At 38.4% G+C, this 15,522-nt stretch overlaps 1 protein-coding gene across 1 annotated transcript; it reads left to right on the forward strand.

The window, feature by feature from the left end:
- Positions 1 to 5,290: 5,290 nt before the first annotated feature.
- LOC110474739 (carboxymethylenebutenolidase homolog) lies at positions 5,291 to 14,196 on the forward strand. The gene is made up of 6 exons (XM_031504176.3): positions 5,291 to 5,428; positions 8,923 to 9,136; positions 9,764 to 9,871; positions 11,598 to 11,740; positions 12,117 to 12,208; positions 13,828 to 14,196. The coding sequence occupies exons 2-6, from the start codon at positions 8,931 to 8,933 to the stop codon at positions 14,005 to 14,007; spliced, it is 729 nt and encodes a 242-aa protein (XP_031360036.2). The 5' UTR covers positions 5,291 to 5,428; positions 8,923 to 8,930; the 3' UTR covers positions 14,008 to 14,196.
- Positions 14,197 to 15,522: the final 1,326 nt, after the last annotated feature.

Raw genomic sequence — 15,522 nt, forward strand, 5'->3', positions numbered from 1 at the left:
GGGTTACACCAAAATGTAATTTTTTTTCTGCTAGGGCAAAGTTCATGATCTCATTTTAGAAAAAGGGTGAGACAGGTGCTCTCTGCAAATATATTTAATAAAGTCCCTTGATTGCTCTGAATTTCTTGTTATATAATTAGAAGCTCTTAAACATACTTTTCCTTAAACTTGTTGCTTTGATGTTGCACTTGGGCACCTGTATTACTTTGTGGGATACAGTCCAAAGCTGTCTGGATACATTCCAAGATTACTAATGCATAGACATATTTGCAAAACAAGACTTTTAAAGTCAAGCAAACATGTGTAAAAGTTTTTTTCCTAGCACCCTGTTTAAAGTTTTGGAGTTTAAAACACTGATTAGTATAGTAATTTATGCCAGATTTGTCCAATATTTAGTGATAGTAGCTATTACTGATTGTTGAACAATCAGTGTTCCTGATTGTTTTTCTTTCTCCAGTTAGAAAAAAAAAACAAAACCCCAAAGGTTAATCTGAAAGACGTATTACCTGTAGTGGATCATATGCAGGTGGAAATTTTGGGGTCCTCTTGGCTTTAGAAAGGATGTCTTGGAAAGTCTCAAGCAAATGAAGCTGTTCAAGTGCACGCTGGGAGTTTACAGAGGAGAAGTCAGATTTCTACACATGAAAGTTGCCTCTTCTGAAAATTAAGATAAATTCTGTGGGCACAAGGACAGCATATTTGTACTGAAGACTGAAACGGTATTTACAGCTCTGTGCAAATATGGCCTCAATTACAAGGAAACAAAATCACTCCCTTCCATCTGATTAATCCCAGAAAGTTCCTGAAATATAAAATGAGCATTAGATGAGTTTTGTATGAGACAACACATACCAAATAAAGGAACAGAAAAAAAAAAGTAAAAGGACCTGAGTCCTAGAATATAACTGATCAAATATATGTCTTTTTATGGGAAAAAATTCTGGATATAAAATTCTGTTTCAAAGACTAAACACATTGAATTAATTAATAATTGAAATTAATACTCTAAGTGGTGGATAACTGGAAAAAAAATGAAGTATTTTTAGTAATTACTGGATTTCAAATTTTTGTTATTTTAGAGGAGAAGACAAAACATTTGGTAAGAAAAACACAATGGACATATAATTAAATCATGCACAAAATAGATGCTTATTTTTTAGAGAAGGAAATCCATGCAATTGTCCATGTACTCTTAATTTTATTGTCTTACTCGTGTCTGCATTTATAGTGTTCACTGAAAAACAGATGCCACTTTTGATCTGGGGTACCTGTTTTTGAGCCGCTGTTCCAGAATGTAGTATTTTCCCTATATACTGTTATTAATATTCATTATTATTTGGAATAATTTGCCTTGTACTGAAATTCCATTGAAAGTGAGTGTTCCTTAATAAAGTGAAGAGCAACTGAACAACCTAGAAACACCTGGACAGAGATAAGTGATTTTAATACTCCTCTTTGTATGTCAGCCACAACATTAGAATAGATTTCCTGTTATTGCTTGGCATAATTAAAGTACTCCACCCAATTCCTATAAAGTTCACAAAGCACACCCTCTGAAATCCCACAAACTCTTTCAGGAAAAATAGAAAATCTGAGAATAAACATTCACAATTAACTTTTAAGTAAAAATTAATCAAAGACAGGTGTAAGAAACCCAGAAGCTGTTGGGTCAACCAATTTGACATCACAAACTAGCAGCATACCTATGGGAAACTATAATTTGCAGATCATACTTCTGTCCCTGTGGTGATAGTCATAACATTGATTTTAGGTTGATAAGCACTTGTACACTTTTAGAGCTGACCCTAGCCTACCCCAGAAAAAAACCCTGGAACTTTGAAAGGGATAACCAGAAAGCAATTGAAAGCAGTGGCTTCAGATAACTTACATAAATGGACAGAATGGAACAGGAGGAAGAAGGGGCGGATGCAATGGGGAGATGGCCAAAAGGAGAGATGATGACAGATTGAGCCTATTATTTTTTAGCATCAAATGAAATCACAAGGGAGTGGAAGCATGGTAAGAGATGAGAAGATTTATGGTGAAGAAGCAGCAATCACTCTGGTCCTAGTGCCCTGTGAGGAGCAGCGGGTGCTCTGATCAGTGCAAGGAACATGGTCATGCCTGCCAATGATGCACCAGATGGAGCAGATAAGGTCACTCACTCCCACAGAGGACAGACTTCGGAGCCTTTCTTCTTAGACACATGGGAAAGCATGGGAAAGAGTGGGGATATAGCTCACTACTAACCAAATCAGTGGATTTCTTGGAGAATTTTTATAGTGCTCCAGGCAAAGGCACCTGCCAACTCCAGAGTATCATGCTAGGTAAATGGTAAAGAACAAAACTAGTTCTCACCAATGATAAAGTATCTGTACATGTAAACCTGCTGCCAAGCCTTGATTTGCAATAAGAAGAGCTGGCCTGATTTCCAAGGGTCTTTATTCAAACACTGACTGGACACCCAAAACCTAAACCTGGAGTATTAAATCAGATTTGTTAAAAAATATTTCTTTCCTTCCATGTAGATATCTTTAAATAAAAACCACTTTACTGGATGGAGGGAAAGGAATCAAGTTACCATACAGGGGAAAAAAAAAGCATCAAAAAAGCTCCAAATTACAAGCTCACTAGTAAGGCTGTTCTTTCCGTGAAGCTTCATTAGAAGGAATAGCCATGCTTCCCCCCTTGAAGAGACCCAGATCCCAAAGGATTTCTCTTGCAGATGCTGGGTAAAGAGTCCCCAGTGGCATTACAGCTGGCTCTGCAGGGCTGCATTGTGACTCCATCCCACTGTGCCTCTGCTGTGGTCCTTCCCAGGACCTTCCCCACCTGTTCCTCACACGATACCTGGGCAGTGGTAACCATGTATGAAGGCTGCCGTTGCTGGCTGGCCCTGTGCAAGAGGTGCTGTCCCTCTTGCCACATCTGCAGCTTCTAGGCTGCAACCCTGTCACTCAACAGAGATGTTTTGAACAGGTTTTTTCACAACATAAATACAAAATTTGTAATGATTTCTACTTTCTGGCTAGTCTGTTGTTACCAGCAGCACTCTAAATACTGTACGGGGTGACTGTAGATTAGGCATGTTTAAGCTTGCTCATTGGTTTCTCCATCTGAATGTTTCACTTCTGCACTAGATGCCACCAGAGTAGCTGCCTATCTCGGTTTTTAGATACCAGTAGTCATCTGGGAGAGAATACCTTTCTATTTTGCCTCAAGCTTGCATATCCTAGGATCTCGTTTCTTTTATTGACATACAAATAAAATTGCCGCCAACAGCTGTGATGGTTAACTTTTGGACTTTATTCTATGCCCATTTCTATAAAACCAGGAGGAGCAGTTAGAGAAGTATTGGTGCAAGCCTTAAGGAGCAAAAGAAGTCAAACCACCCAAAAACCAGCTGTGTGTCTCAGGTAAAATAGAAATTCCATCATCATGTGTTTGAACAAGTAAATCTGTTGTGCTCATTCCAACCCAGTTATGTGTCTTCTTCCTTTTTTTTAAACCCTAAAAATAAAAATGTTCACACCAGGCATAAAAAATTAAATACATAAGTTCCTTGAGACTGTAGGAAGTTCATGGATGCAATGATCTGCATAATCCTGAGTCCATTACATAGGTGATTGTATCTTACAGGGAAAAAGACAGTCTCATCTTGTATGGGAGATCTGAATGATAGAGGGTTTGCAGGTCAAACATGAACACTGTGTGCAGGCAAAGGCTTGCATTAGAGCAAAGTGAATCCTTTGCGCTCCTTTTACCCGAACCACCCCCAAGGCTGTGCATCAGGACAGGATTTACAGTCATGAGTTTCATGTGGGATCAGAGACATGCTTCTGCTGGCCCAGTCTGTTCCAGGGGACTGCAGCTTGGAGTAATCCATGTTCTGTGGGGGCAAAGTAGGAAGACAATACTTCACTCTTGTGGATCTGAGTACAAGTCACCCACCTGGGTGGGGTTACACAAGGTCAAGCAAGGTGCCATTAATATCAAAGTACAAACTGGATCTTTTCAGTTAAGTCTCCCCACTTCCTCTCTTGCAACACAAGCAGTCTTTTTAATGGTTTCTTGTACAATCCTGATATGCAAATCTACTTACAGGTGCAACAGGACAAACACCCTCTTTCTGGTCATGACAAACCTTAATTTTGAGTTGTGTGCAGCTCCCACAGCACAGAGAGATAGGACTCATTGTGTCTGGGTTATTATGCACTCAGCACAGCAATCTTATTGCACTAGTTGGGTCATCTCGGGGACTACCTATTTTCATTCAAAAAAGACACCCATGGAGTCTGAGTCATACTCTTAAATATTGATGGCGCTGTGGGAGTATAGACACCTTGCTGACATGAAGACATCATCATTGTAAATGTCTGAAGTTTGGTGAACTGAGTCCACCTATCACCTGTTTAACATAGTCCTCAGATTACGTCCCTACCTCAGAGTCCCTACGTCAGAGTACTCCTGAGCATCTACTGGGTGACTGGTGAACTTGTTTGTCATGTACAACGAGAATAAAAATTTGTTTACTGACCGTTGTAATGAAATTACATTATCATTTTCTTTGAGCTCTTTTGTCTCTCATTTGCATACCCCCCCCACCCTCCAACCTGCACACACACCCAGACCATGTGTACACACAGAGAAAATGAGTGTGTGTCAGACCGAGGGTTAAGTCAATGTTCTTTGCATACAGTGCCATTGTGGAAATAGGAATGGAAAATTCAAATGAGCCACCACAGACTCAAGCCTTCCTTGCTTGTCAAATGCAAGTCTAATCACAAATTAGCTGGAACACTTTTCAACTTGTTGAGAATACTTATGGGTGTGGTTGTAATATGTTTAATGTGTGTGCTAGGGAGACTTAGTAAGTTTTTTAAGCTGCAAGTTTGCCAGGACAGATTCATCTTAATTCACTTAAAATTTCATTTAATAACATTTATTATAGTCAAGAAAGTATATTAATATTCTTCAACTGCATCAGCAAACACACCACTGATGCTAAATGTCTCAGTTATAAAAACTAAAGTCTAAAGCCTCTGCAGTGTCTTAAATGTCTGCATCACACACATCATAGTGTATTACAGTGTTTGGGTGCATCTTTCCTTCTAAATGTCTTAGATAACAAATAAATGAAAGGTGGAGAAAAGGCAACTGATGTGGAGCCCGTTGCAGACTGCCTCTCTGCATGATCTGTCCCCACCCCTTCCGTTCGGGATGACTCTTGAGTGAAGCCTCTCCTCCTCACTTCCCAATCCCAAAATCTGCAGAAGAGCTGAAGAGTACCTGAAAACTGGATGGGCAGCACCAGGAGCAAAACTGTCACCAAGAACTGGTTTTCTTCTTTTTCTGTTTAGAGAAATCTAGCTGGTATCTCACTGAGCAGAAGAAGTGAGCTGGGCTGAAGCAGGATCCTGCACTCCAGGTATGTGAGGAAAAATTGGTCCATGCAGACTGAGTTGACAGCAGAAAAGCATAACTACTTTTACCTATGCTGAGAGGGAAAATCTGAAATTGCTAAGCAAGTAGATATAGCTCTTTGGAAAGGCATGTAACAATCAGCAAAATGTACTCATTTAAAGAGAGGCTATTATTTTGGTTTCAGTAAAAAAATGCACAAAGACAAGTATCAGGGGGCAGATAAGATAAAGAAAAAGGCTGTCAACTTTGGAAAAGGCTATATTTCTTTTTGAATCTTTGCTACAAACTGTGGTACAGCAACAGTTCTGAGGACATTGATAATTTATGTTCATCAAGTATCAAGTTCACATTAAAGGACCATAATTTTTTTTTCACCCTTATGGTAATAGATTCTCATTCTTTTCCATGTGTGGTCCACTGAGCTCTTAGCATTGAAATAAAATGCTGCTGTAGCTTAAAATGTTATCGCTCGACCTGGGAAAAGGGCAAAGATGTCACATCTTGGCATCAGTAGTCCAAGGTCCTGCCAAACAGCACAGCACTTTGAGATCACGTGTTCATACTCACTTTCTGAGAAGTGGAGATCATCCTTAGCAGGATCTTTGCCCCTGTTTAACCTGATTGTTTTAAAGATATTTTTAACCTCACTTTTCAAGTAGAGATTTGTTTTTTCCTGATGAAAACTAAGACAGCAGAATATAACTATGTGATTTGTTGCTCCTAGAAATGCAGTAGTTTGGGTCTGTTCTATCCCCTTTTGTGGAGCCCACCTTTATGTTGTAAAAATAACTCTCCTCAGTTTTTATGTTATTAGCATGAAACCTGAATGATATCATGACACCCAAGGAAGAGCAGGACCACTAGAGAGAAGGAGAAGGTCTAAGAAGCCTTTCTCTTAAGGAGAAGTAGGATGTCACAAGACTCATCAGTCTCTGTGGTTTTCCCCATTAGCAGCAGTAACATTTCCCCCTGTTCCCTGCAGGCCCTGTATCTCTTCTGTGCTGCTGCACAGTGATGTAGAGCGGGACATAAAGGCGAGATGCTGTCAGATTGGAACTGTGCCACGGGGAAAGTGGGAAAAGGAAAAGTGTAATGGATGAAATTGGTGGGAAGAGGGAATGAAGTGAGACTGGAAAAGTAGGAAATATCCCGGCATGTTGCTTTGCCACACCACATTGCGTGAGACAAAGCAAGTGGGAGTAAATAAATCTTCTGACTGAACAGGATCTCATTAAACTTCTAAGCAGTTCAGGTGTGGCTGACTATTTACTAACGTTCTCCTCTGCCTGGTGCCTGGAAAGGAGCCAGCTGGCCTGGCCTCAGTCAGCACAGGCCAAAGAAATGGTTTCTGGGAAGCAACCAATGGATAGGGAGCAGGCTGGTTCACAACTATTGCAGAGCTTAGTGCCTCCTAAACAACACTTCCTTGAAGGAGACACCACAGGTTGTGCCCTTCTGAACAAAATAGTGTGGTGGAGTAAGACTGTGGCTGCCATCTCAGAAGGCAGCAGTGTTAGCTATCTTTGGGAGTACCTGCGGCTTCTCCAGGCAGCCTCCTGTACTTCAACAAGCTCATTCATCTTAGGTTATAAAAAAGAGAGGTAGGAAGCACTTTCGTATGAACAGACCTCTCTCAAGCATTTTCATGCATTTCAAGCATTATGGGGGGGGAGGGGGGGCTTAAACTAGGAGATCATCTCCCACATGTGACACACCTTCCACTTTTGTATAATGCCGAAACTATGCAGGTCTTAATCCTGAAGATCAGGCTATTTCGTGCTTCCTAGAACCAAGCCTGACAGATGTTGAGAAAGTTGGGATGAAATTTAACACATGTAATCAATTCTCAGTTATCAGCACAGGAGATTACTATGATGATGAGAGATCATCCATCTCATGGATTTATCTGAACAAGCTTGATTAGAGCAGTAAAGCCATGTCTGCCCAGTTCCTCTATGCCTACACCACTATCAGCCAGGGTTATGGTTGTAATCAAGCATAATTGCTCAAACTCAGTCCTGGCCCAGCCAGATCTGGTGACAGCAGCCCCAGGTTCGGAGAGGATGGGGGTCTCTGCACTATGCATTGGGAAGGTTGATTATCTTGGGTATAAAGCAGTTTAAATGCATATAGAATTTGGGTTTTCTTGGGTATAAAGCAGTATAAATGCATATACAGTATGGATTCTTTTATTAAACCAGAGTGAATCATGCAGATTGGGAAGTGTTGTGGGAAGGACATAAGCAAGCAGTGAGTCTCTGTGGCATCAACTCTCCGTTCTTCATGTTCTTCAGTCTGTCCCTACCATGGTTCCAAATGTGTCCATATTGCCTAACCAAAATTTCCCATTAACCTGTGAAATGTAGCCCTCTGCTGCTCAAGTTAATGGAGGACTGAGGAAGGCATATATTTTTGTAGGAATTTGCTGCTCTTCCATGAAGATTAGATATTTTTATGAAGTACATGCTACAATGCAAACTAAAAGAATAGGTTGATGTAGAAATGATGAAGTGAAGACAGTCATAGTATATATGCCTGTGTACTGCACGTCCAAGGACAGTTTTAAAGTCAGTACAAAGTCAGTGCATGGCTAGGAAGTGTTACTATTATCACTGCCCCTGCAGACTTAATTGGATTTCTTGTATAGATGCATTGTAACACCACTTTTAATTACAGGATCACAATCTACTTTCTGCGCAGAGTCCATTCCAAGCTCCTGACACAGAGAGTCAGAACAACTTTTGACTTTAATCTGTCTAGTACATCTACTGACTCATTGTCTCTAATTGCTACTTTTACAGAAGGGACAAAACCATATACTCTCAAATATTCTGAATGAGGCTTGCACATAAATTTGTTTTCTTGCAATCCCTTTCAAGGGCACAGGGGCACATGGCACTGGAAACTAGTTTACAAATCCATACTGCAGCTCATCACTAGCTGTGCTCAGTACTCCTGCTCTCATAAGAGCTGTGATGGTGCTACGGAAAGCACAGATGAGCTACTAGGCACCAGCACTGAGAGAAGCACTGAACACTACACTTCAATGCAGCAGTTGGGTGCTATGATCCTTGCAAATAATTCAGAGGAGCCAACATAGGATTCCCCATGAAGACACGCATGATGGCCCCATGCCCCAGGATACAGTGACATTAGAATCCATAGTGCTTCACACCACAGCCACATGGCAGAAAAACAAATGTGACATGAATGTCAAGACCTACGTGTCCAGGTTGTTTGTAGTTTGATAACTTTGATGTTGATATTTCTCTTTATTCTCAGCTTAATAACATAATAGACGAAGAGGCATTCTGCACTGCACATTACTTTTGCTTTTTTCTACTTTCTCTTTTCATACAAGGATGTCAGTGTTATTTACAGAAGTTATTAAACTACTTTCAGAAAACCATATTTGCCTTTTCTCCCTAAATTATTTTTGTTAACAAATTATTTTTACATTCTTGCTATATTTTTCTTCTTTTTTTTTTTTTTTTTTAGGTTTTCAAATGGCTGATCCTTTTCTATATAGTACTGGAGAAAGGTCTCACTATGGGTGCCTTGGCCATGAAGTACAAATTGAGTACCTTAAGGCATATGTTTGTAGACCACCTTTTTCCACGGACAAAGCTGTGATTGTGGTTCATGATGTATTTGGATGGCAGTTCCCAGACATTAGATACATAGTCGATTTGATGGCAAGTCATGGGTATATGTAAGCAACTTTCTTTCTTATCTTCCCCTTAAATACACTGATAGATCACCAAGCCCAAAGCTAGGCATAGCACGTGATGTTTCCAATACATATAAGACACTCATACCACTTCAGTCTGAGCAAATAAAAAAGAAAATGGACCAAATATTTCCATGGAGACACCAAAGGTACTAAAAGTGACCCAGGAAAAATGGCTACCTAAACACAAAGGCACAAGGAGTCTTGAAGTGCCTGTGTTTGTGCTTATGAAGCAGCATGGGTGATCCAAAGAGAAACAGTGGTATCTATTTTATGTTGTATAAGCTTTTCAGAACCAAACCTTTGAACATTTGCTTTAGCTTGTAACAGCAAAGAGGTATATATGTGTTTATATAGAATCAGAAGGTTTGTTTAATCCCTTTATTTCTGTATTAAGTGTATCTAAGGAAATAATCAGGAAACAATTTATGACTTTGTTTTCCGTACAAAGACATATACTTTTATTTAGCTGATTACCAGAATAGGACAAGTAAAAAGATGATTCAGACAGTGATCATGGAGATGTGTAGTCTGGACTAGAAGATATTAGGAGACATTTAGATGTCCACAGTTTTAATGAAAATTGACTGAATTCTATATCTCACACAGAACCATCTGCCCAGACTTCTTCAAGGGAACAAAACCCTGGACATCTAGAGATCATTGGGCTGACTTTCCTGACTGGATGAAAAATCATGATCCTATGAAAGTAGACAAGTAAGATACATATTTGTACTTAAACTTTAAAAAGCATATTGCAAACAAGGATAATTTATATGAAAAATTAGAAATTGCACCTCACCGCAGGGAAATCTGGCTGAACAACCACAGTTTCTTGTTCTGGGTGATTCTTCCGTGGTCCTGGGTACTGTCTTGGCAGGGATTTGAAAAGGATTATCTGCTCTGCCCACACTCTGCTTATTGTCCCCATCTTGTTTTCCTGAGCCCTTTTCTGACCCTGTTATACTGGCCACACAGGCTCACAGCATTTCACAGGCTATGAAATACCCAGCACTCTCACCCACAAGTGCTGATTCTGCACTCAGATCCTCAAGATAAAGAGGAAAATTCTTCTACAATTGCAGATGTTATCTGCCAGTTGTCACATGCCCATCTTGCTTTCTCCTTTGCAGATAGATACTGATGACATTCTCCTGAGCAGTGCTACATAAAAATTTGCTAGATTGACCAAAACCAAAGATACGTCTGATCAACTGTACTATTTTTTCAGTGTGAAATAAAGGGATCATTATTTGTATAACATAACAGGGCCTGTAACAAGGCTTCCCTGAATTATGGGAGACATTGCTGTTTCTTCAGCATCTCTCACCACAGCTCAGAACTTCAGATGCCCACATGCAAAAATGTTATGCCAAAATGGCAATTACTCAAATTACATTGTCAGTAATTACAATGTTTTAAAAAATCCTGTTCCAAAGAGGAGCAGATATATGGGCACTGTCTTTAAAAATTAAGATCTCAGGACATGCCTTTGCTGTCTTCTGAGGGGTCACTTGTAGGTGAACATTCCAGTTCAGATCCACTGTTCTTTCAGAGAAAATATCCATGGCTTTCTTAGCATCCATTCAAACAAACCAAACATGAGAGCATGGCCACAGACCTAGCACACAATGTCCTCTTCATGTCCCTGTCATACTGGGTTTTTTTTGGTCAGCCTAACCAAACCTGAATGACCATACAACTCTACCTGATATTTGAAAATTCAGTTAATATTTTACGAACTCTGAATTTAAACTTAATTTAAAACTCTGTAGGTAATGAAGAAAATAAAATTATTAAAGAAGTGAGCAATTAAAAAAAAATTAGTTCTGACCTACAATAAAAATATTTTTCATGTTTTGTTTTTCATTGCACCTCATGCAAAAGTTATTTCTTTAAACATTGTAATTACTGACAATGTAATTTGAGTAATTGCCATTTTGGCATAACATTTTTGCATGTGGGCTTGGTAAGATATTTTAGTATTAACTCATGTAGCATGAATGACAGGAAAAATTTTTATCTAAATAGGTGAACTCTGTAAAGATGGTACAGTGAAACTTATCTATTCCTACAGTCCATAATGCAAGATGTTGTTCTACTTCCAGATATGTCTTGTCTTTAGTTGTCTTGTCCTAGATAAAGTGATTCAAATACAAATTTATTAATTTTGAAAACAAAGGAGCAGGTGACAATTCAGGTAAGTATTTACGTGCCTACACCTGTACTTCCCTAAACTAGGACAAGAGATGTTAATTCTCATTTAATAATAGAAGCTACTGCTCTAGCCCGAAATGTGCTTTTTAAAGTAATCTCTGTTTTAAACAATTGAAGGTGCAGATACAGAAGGAATTACCATATATGTCTTTTAATTTACTTCTTAAATTGTCAAGTATTGGTTCTGCAATAGATTCCTTAGTTTACTTTTCTTTATATATCTTAGGGAAGCTGATGTTGTCTTGAAGTATCTAAAGGAACAATGCGGTGCAAAGAAGATTGGTATCGTTGGGTTTTCCTGGGGTGGAATGGCAGTACATCACTTGATGCTGAAAAATCTTCAATTAACCGCTGGGGTGTCCCTCTATGGTAGTGTAGAATACATGAAAACTTACTTGGGTTCACATGACTATGCATAGTTTGTAATTCTACTTATTGCTTTGTAACAATTTCTGTAAATACTCAGCTCAAAGGCGAGTTGCAGATTCTAATTATGGTTATTTCAGCAATAAGTTGTATTGGTATAAAAATATTAAGGATAATGTAAACAACAACAAAAAAAATCATTCCTTGTTTTAGGAGAGCAGGGAAATATGCTTTCCAAATGCTTATTCTCCATCCACAGAGCCAGTGTCCTGACTAAGTAACGGACCTAATGAATAAACTTAAATAGAAATGTTCTTTTTTAATTTGCCATTTATCTCACAGTAACCTCACTAACTGACTGTTTCTCAAAACATTATAGGAATAGTTAGAGACTCTGAAGAAAGATACAGTTTACTAAATCCCACATTTTTCATTTTTGGTGAGAAAGACCACACTATTTCTTTGGATCAGGTAAGCTGTTGTTCTGGAAAGACTTCTTTTCAGATCATCCATTTATCCTACAGAGAAATCTTTGTTAGAAACCATTTTCACATATAAAAAATTAGGCAGGCTGGGTGGTTCTGTTTATATTTCAACTTCCCCTCTATCTTGTGTAGGTTATTCAATGCTTCTTTTTTGAGGTGAGAAATACAGTAAAGAACAGTCATCAGTGTCTGAGTGGCTAGATAAGCAGAGTGTGAAATTGGGTAGGGATATCCAACTTGGCATGAGCCAAGCATCTCAAAAACTTGTATACTTGTATACAAAACATATATATGTTATGGGTGAGAAATCAGATGGCTAAACTACTGAAATTGGACATGAATGGAAAAAAAAGTATTTTCAGCGTAGTAACTGAACTTTCTGGTGATGGGGAAGCATGTCTAACTGCTTTTGCTACAAGAAGACAAAATTAACTGTGTCAAAAGAGTGGGCATGATCTTTACCTGAAACAACAACAACAACAACTCATAGACTCAAATGTTTTGACTCCTGGCTGCCATCTTTGTTCTGATATAACCCCTGCTGCAAGCATATATGAGAGGTTGGATAAATATATGGGTAGGAAAATGGGGCATAAATTCTTTTTCTTCAGTGACAAGGATAACATAGCACCTCTAGCACATCTTGTTTTTTAGGGTAGGGTCAGACTGGAGAACTGGCAGTGTGCTCTGGGAATGCAGAAGTCATTGAATATTTACTTCTAACTGCATTAGTCAGCATATTAATCTGTACCTCATATGTGTCTCCTCTGCAGAGGAAAACAAATCATTCACCCCCGTCCTCATTTTATGGTGAACGTGTCTTTCTCCCAGGGGCACAATTTTGGCAAATGTATTTTTTCTGTCATGTGTTACACACTGAAACCACTCCTTTTTCTCCTGAGGCTTTCTTTCTGTGCAGATTGTATAAGTAAAAATTCCTGCATTAAACAAAAAACAACCCTCAAATACATAGTTTTCTGTACTGAAAAAAGAGCTTCATAAAAAAAAACCCAAATGAAAACAACAAAAAAACATGAAATAAATTACAATACTCTCTCTAATCTGTACAATGGTTAGAAGTAAGCTTGTGGGGCAAAATAAGTGTTCATTCTTCTATTTTCTGACTTTTAGTGGAAATCAGCACAAACTGCCAGCAAATGTATATGGGTACCTGAATGTTAGTACTTTTTATGCATACTAATCACCAAAACATTGTGCAAGAGCAATGTCTTTTTGTTGTTCAGTTAACAAAAAAAAAAAAAAAAAAAAGCCCTCCATGCTTTCTTAAACCCCGTTGCTAAGCCTATCTAAATGTTTTGGACTGATGGTCGCTAAGGTGCATGGTCCATGTTCTCTCAAGATCAGAGCTTCAAGTGTAGGTTACAAGCCTGAGAGTCTGAACAGAAACACACCTCCTCTTTTATGGCAATGAGATTTACCTATCTTTGCTGCAACTGTTGAGGTTCTTAGACTCACCCATACTTTAAAAAAAAAAAAGTGTCAGTCTTACACCCAAAGATGCATTTTCTCCATGAGAAACAGCAAATTTGGCAAACTTTAAAGAACCCCGTAATGTAATGGAAAAATGCTTTTTTTTTTTTACAGATCTTCTTATTGGAGGACAAGCTGAAACAGTATTGTAAAGTTCCATATAAAATTAAAGTTTATCCTGGGCAAGTTCATGGGTTTGCACAACTGAAGCCAGAAGATATGAAACCTGATGATAAACCTTATATTGAAGAAGCTAGAAGGGATATGATTGATTGGATCAAAATGTTTGTTTGACAATAGCAGAAAGAAATGCTAGGCTTCAAGATTAGTGATTGATTTAATTTGAGAGAAGAAAACAGTCAAGGGAAAAAATCTCATTTTGAAAGTTGTCATAAACTAAAATAGGAACATTTTAATTTATAGCTTTAAATTATTTTTGACAATATTTAGGGAAGATTGTGAAATAAAAGTCAGAGTAAAGGATGATTAGGCATCAAAAAGTTTTTTGACCTTTTTTTGCTTTTTATTTGCTTTATTATTTTACATTATGACCTTGATAGCCATGATAGCACTTAGCCATTTTTCTTTGCTAGTAAGCATGACTTCATCATGACTTTACTTGAGTAATTTCAGGCTTTATTTTGGTATGATGATTGGTGGTCATAGGTGTTACCATGGAAGTATCTTGGGTTTGCATACAGATATTTTCTTTTATTACCTACAAAGTATTCTTCTCAAACAAACCCTTGGCTATACTAAGGAGTTAAGAAGAAATGATGTTGTTAAGTGACACCCTCCAGGTATTCCCTTGCCAATATTAAGAAAGGTATTTCTGGTATTCCGTCATCAACATCAAGGAAAAACATAAACTGTCCCTCCTGTGGAAGTAACCCAGACACGAACACTGCAGAAACAGTGGGGTTTATGTCATGGTGAAATTGTGGTGATCAGGCATAGGACTCATGCAATCCTGATTATATTTTTTGCTGCACATTATATCCTTGTTCCTCTCTCAAGTTCTTCCTCTTTATCACCCTCATAACCTCCCAATAACTTAATATAAAAAAAAAAGCATCCTCATGCACACTCTGCCCTTGTGTGTTTTTTGAATTTCATTGCCTTGGTAATGACTTGGCAATTAGTGCTTACTCAGAGATTCTTTAAGGAACCCATCATCCTTTTAATTTTCTACATCTGTCAGTTTCTCACCCTGTCACCTTGTTAATGTTGCCATAAGTTAAGGCTAGCTAGCTACATTAATATGACTTTCCCTTTGATATCAGGCAGTCTGGCAGTTTCACACATTGTTATCCCGTCAGTGTAACTATATGGTCATGGCATGCTGGTTGTCCACACACCTCAACAGACCAAGTATGTTAAACAATAGTTGCTCAATGATCCTCTTAAAAGGGCTTTTTTAAGTACTCTGAGTGAGATGGATGGAGAAATACCAACAAGACATTATCAAGAGGCCAAAATAAAATAAAAAAAACTTCACTGGCAACTATAGAAAATCAGAGAATTTTGGCAAAAGGTTTAGAGCAGCATTCTATCAACATAAAACTTCTCAGTGTTATTCACTTGTCTATTCAATGTACCAAACTCCAAACCCATCAATTTTAAATTATTCAAAACTCCAAGAAGAGGGAATTAGAAGAAGAAAGAGACAAAACCAGAAAAGATATAGAAAAGAACAAGTATAGCTACCATTCCTAGTTCCAGCAATGTTCAGTCTCCCACAGTTGCATGCCCAGCTGTATTCATGCATTTAAATATTTTGGAGTCCTTACACAATATGTCAGTAGCTGG

This window comes from Lonchura striata, chromosome 2 (genome assembly GCF_050655825.1).
Source record: "Lonchura striata isolate lonStrDom1 chromosome 2, ASM5065582v1, whole genome shotgun sequence".
Taxonomy (NCBI): Eukaryota; Metazoa; Chordata; class Aves; order Passeriformes; family Estrildidae; genus Lonchura; species Lonchura striata.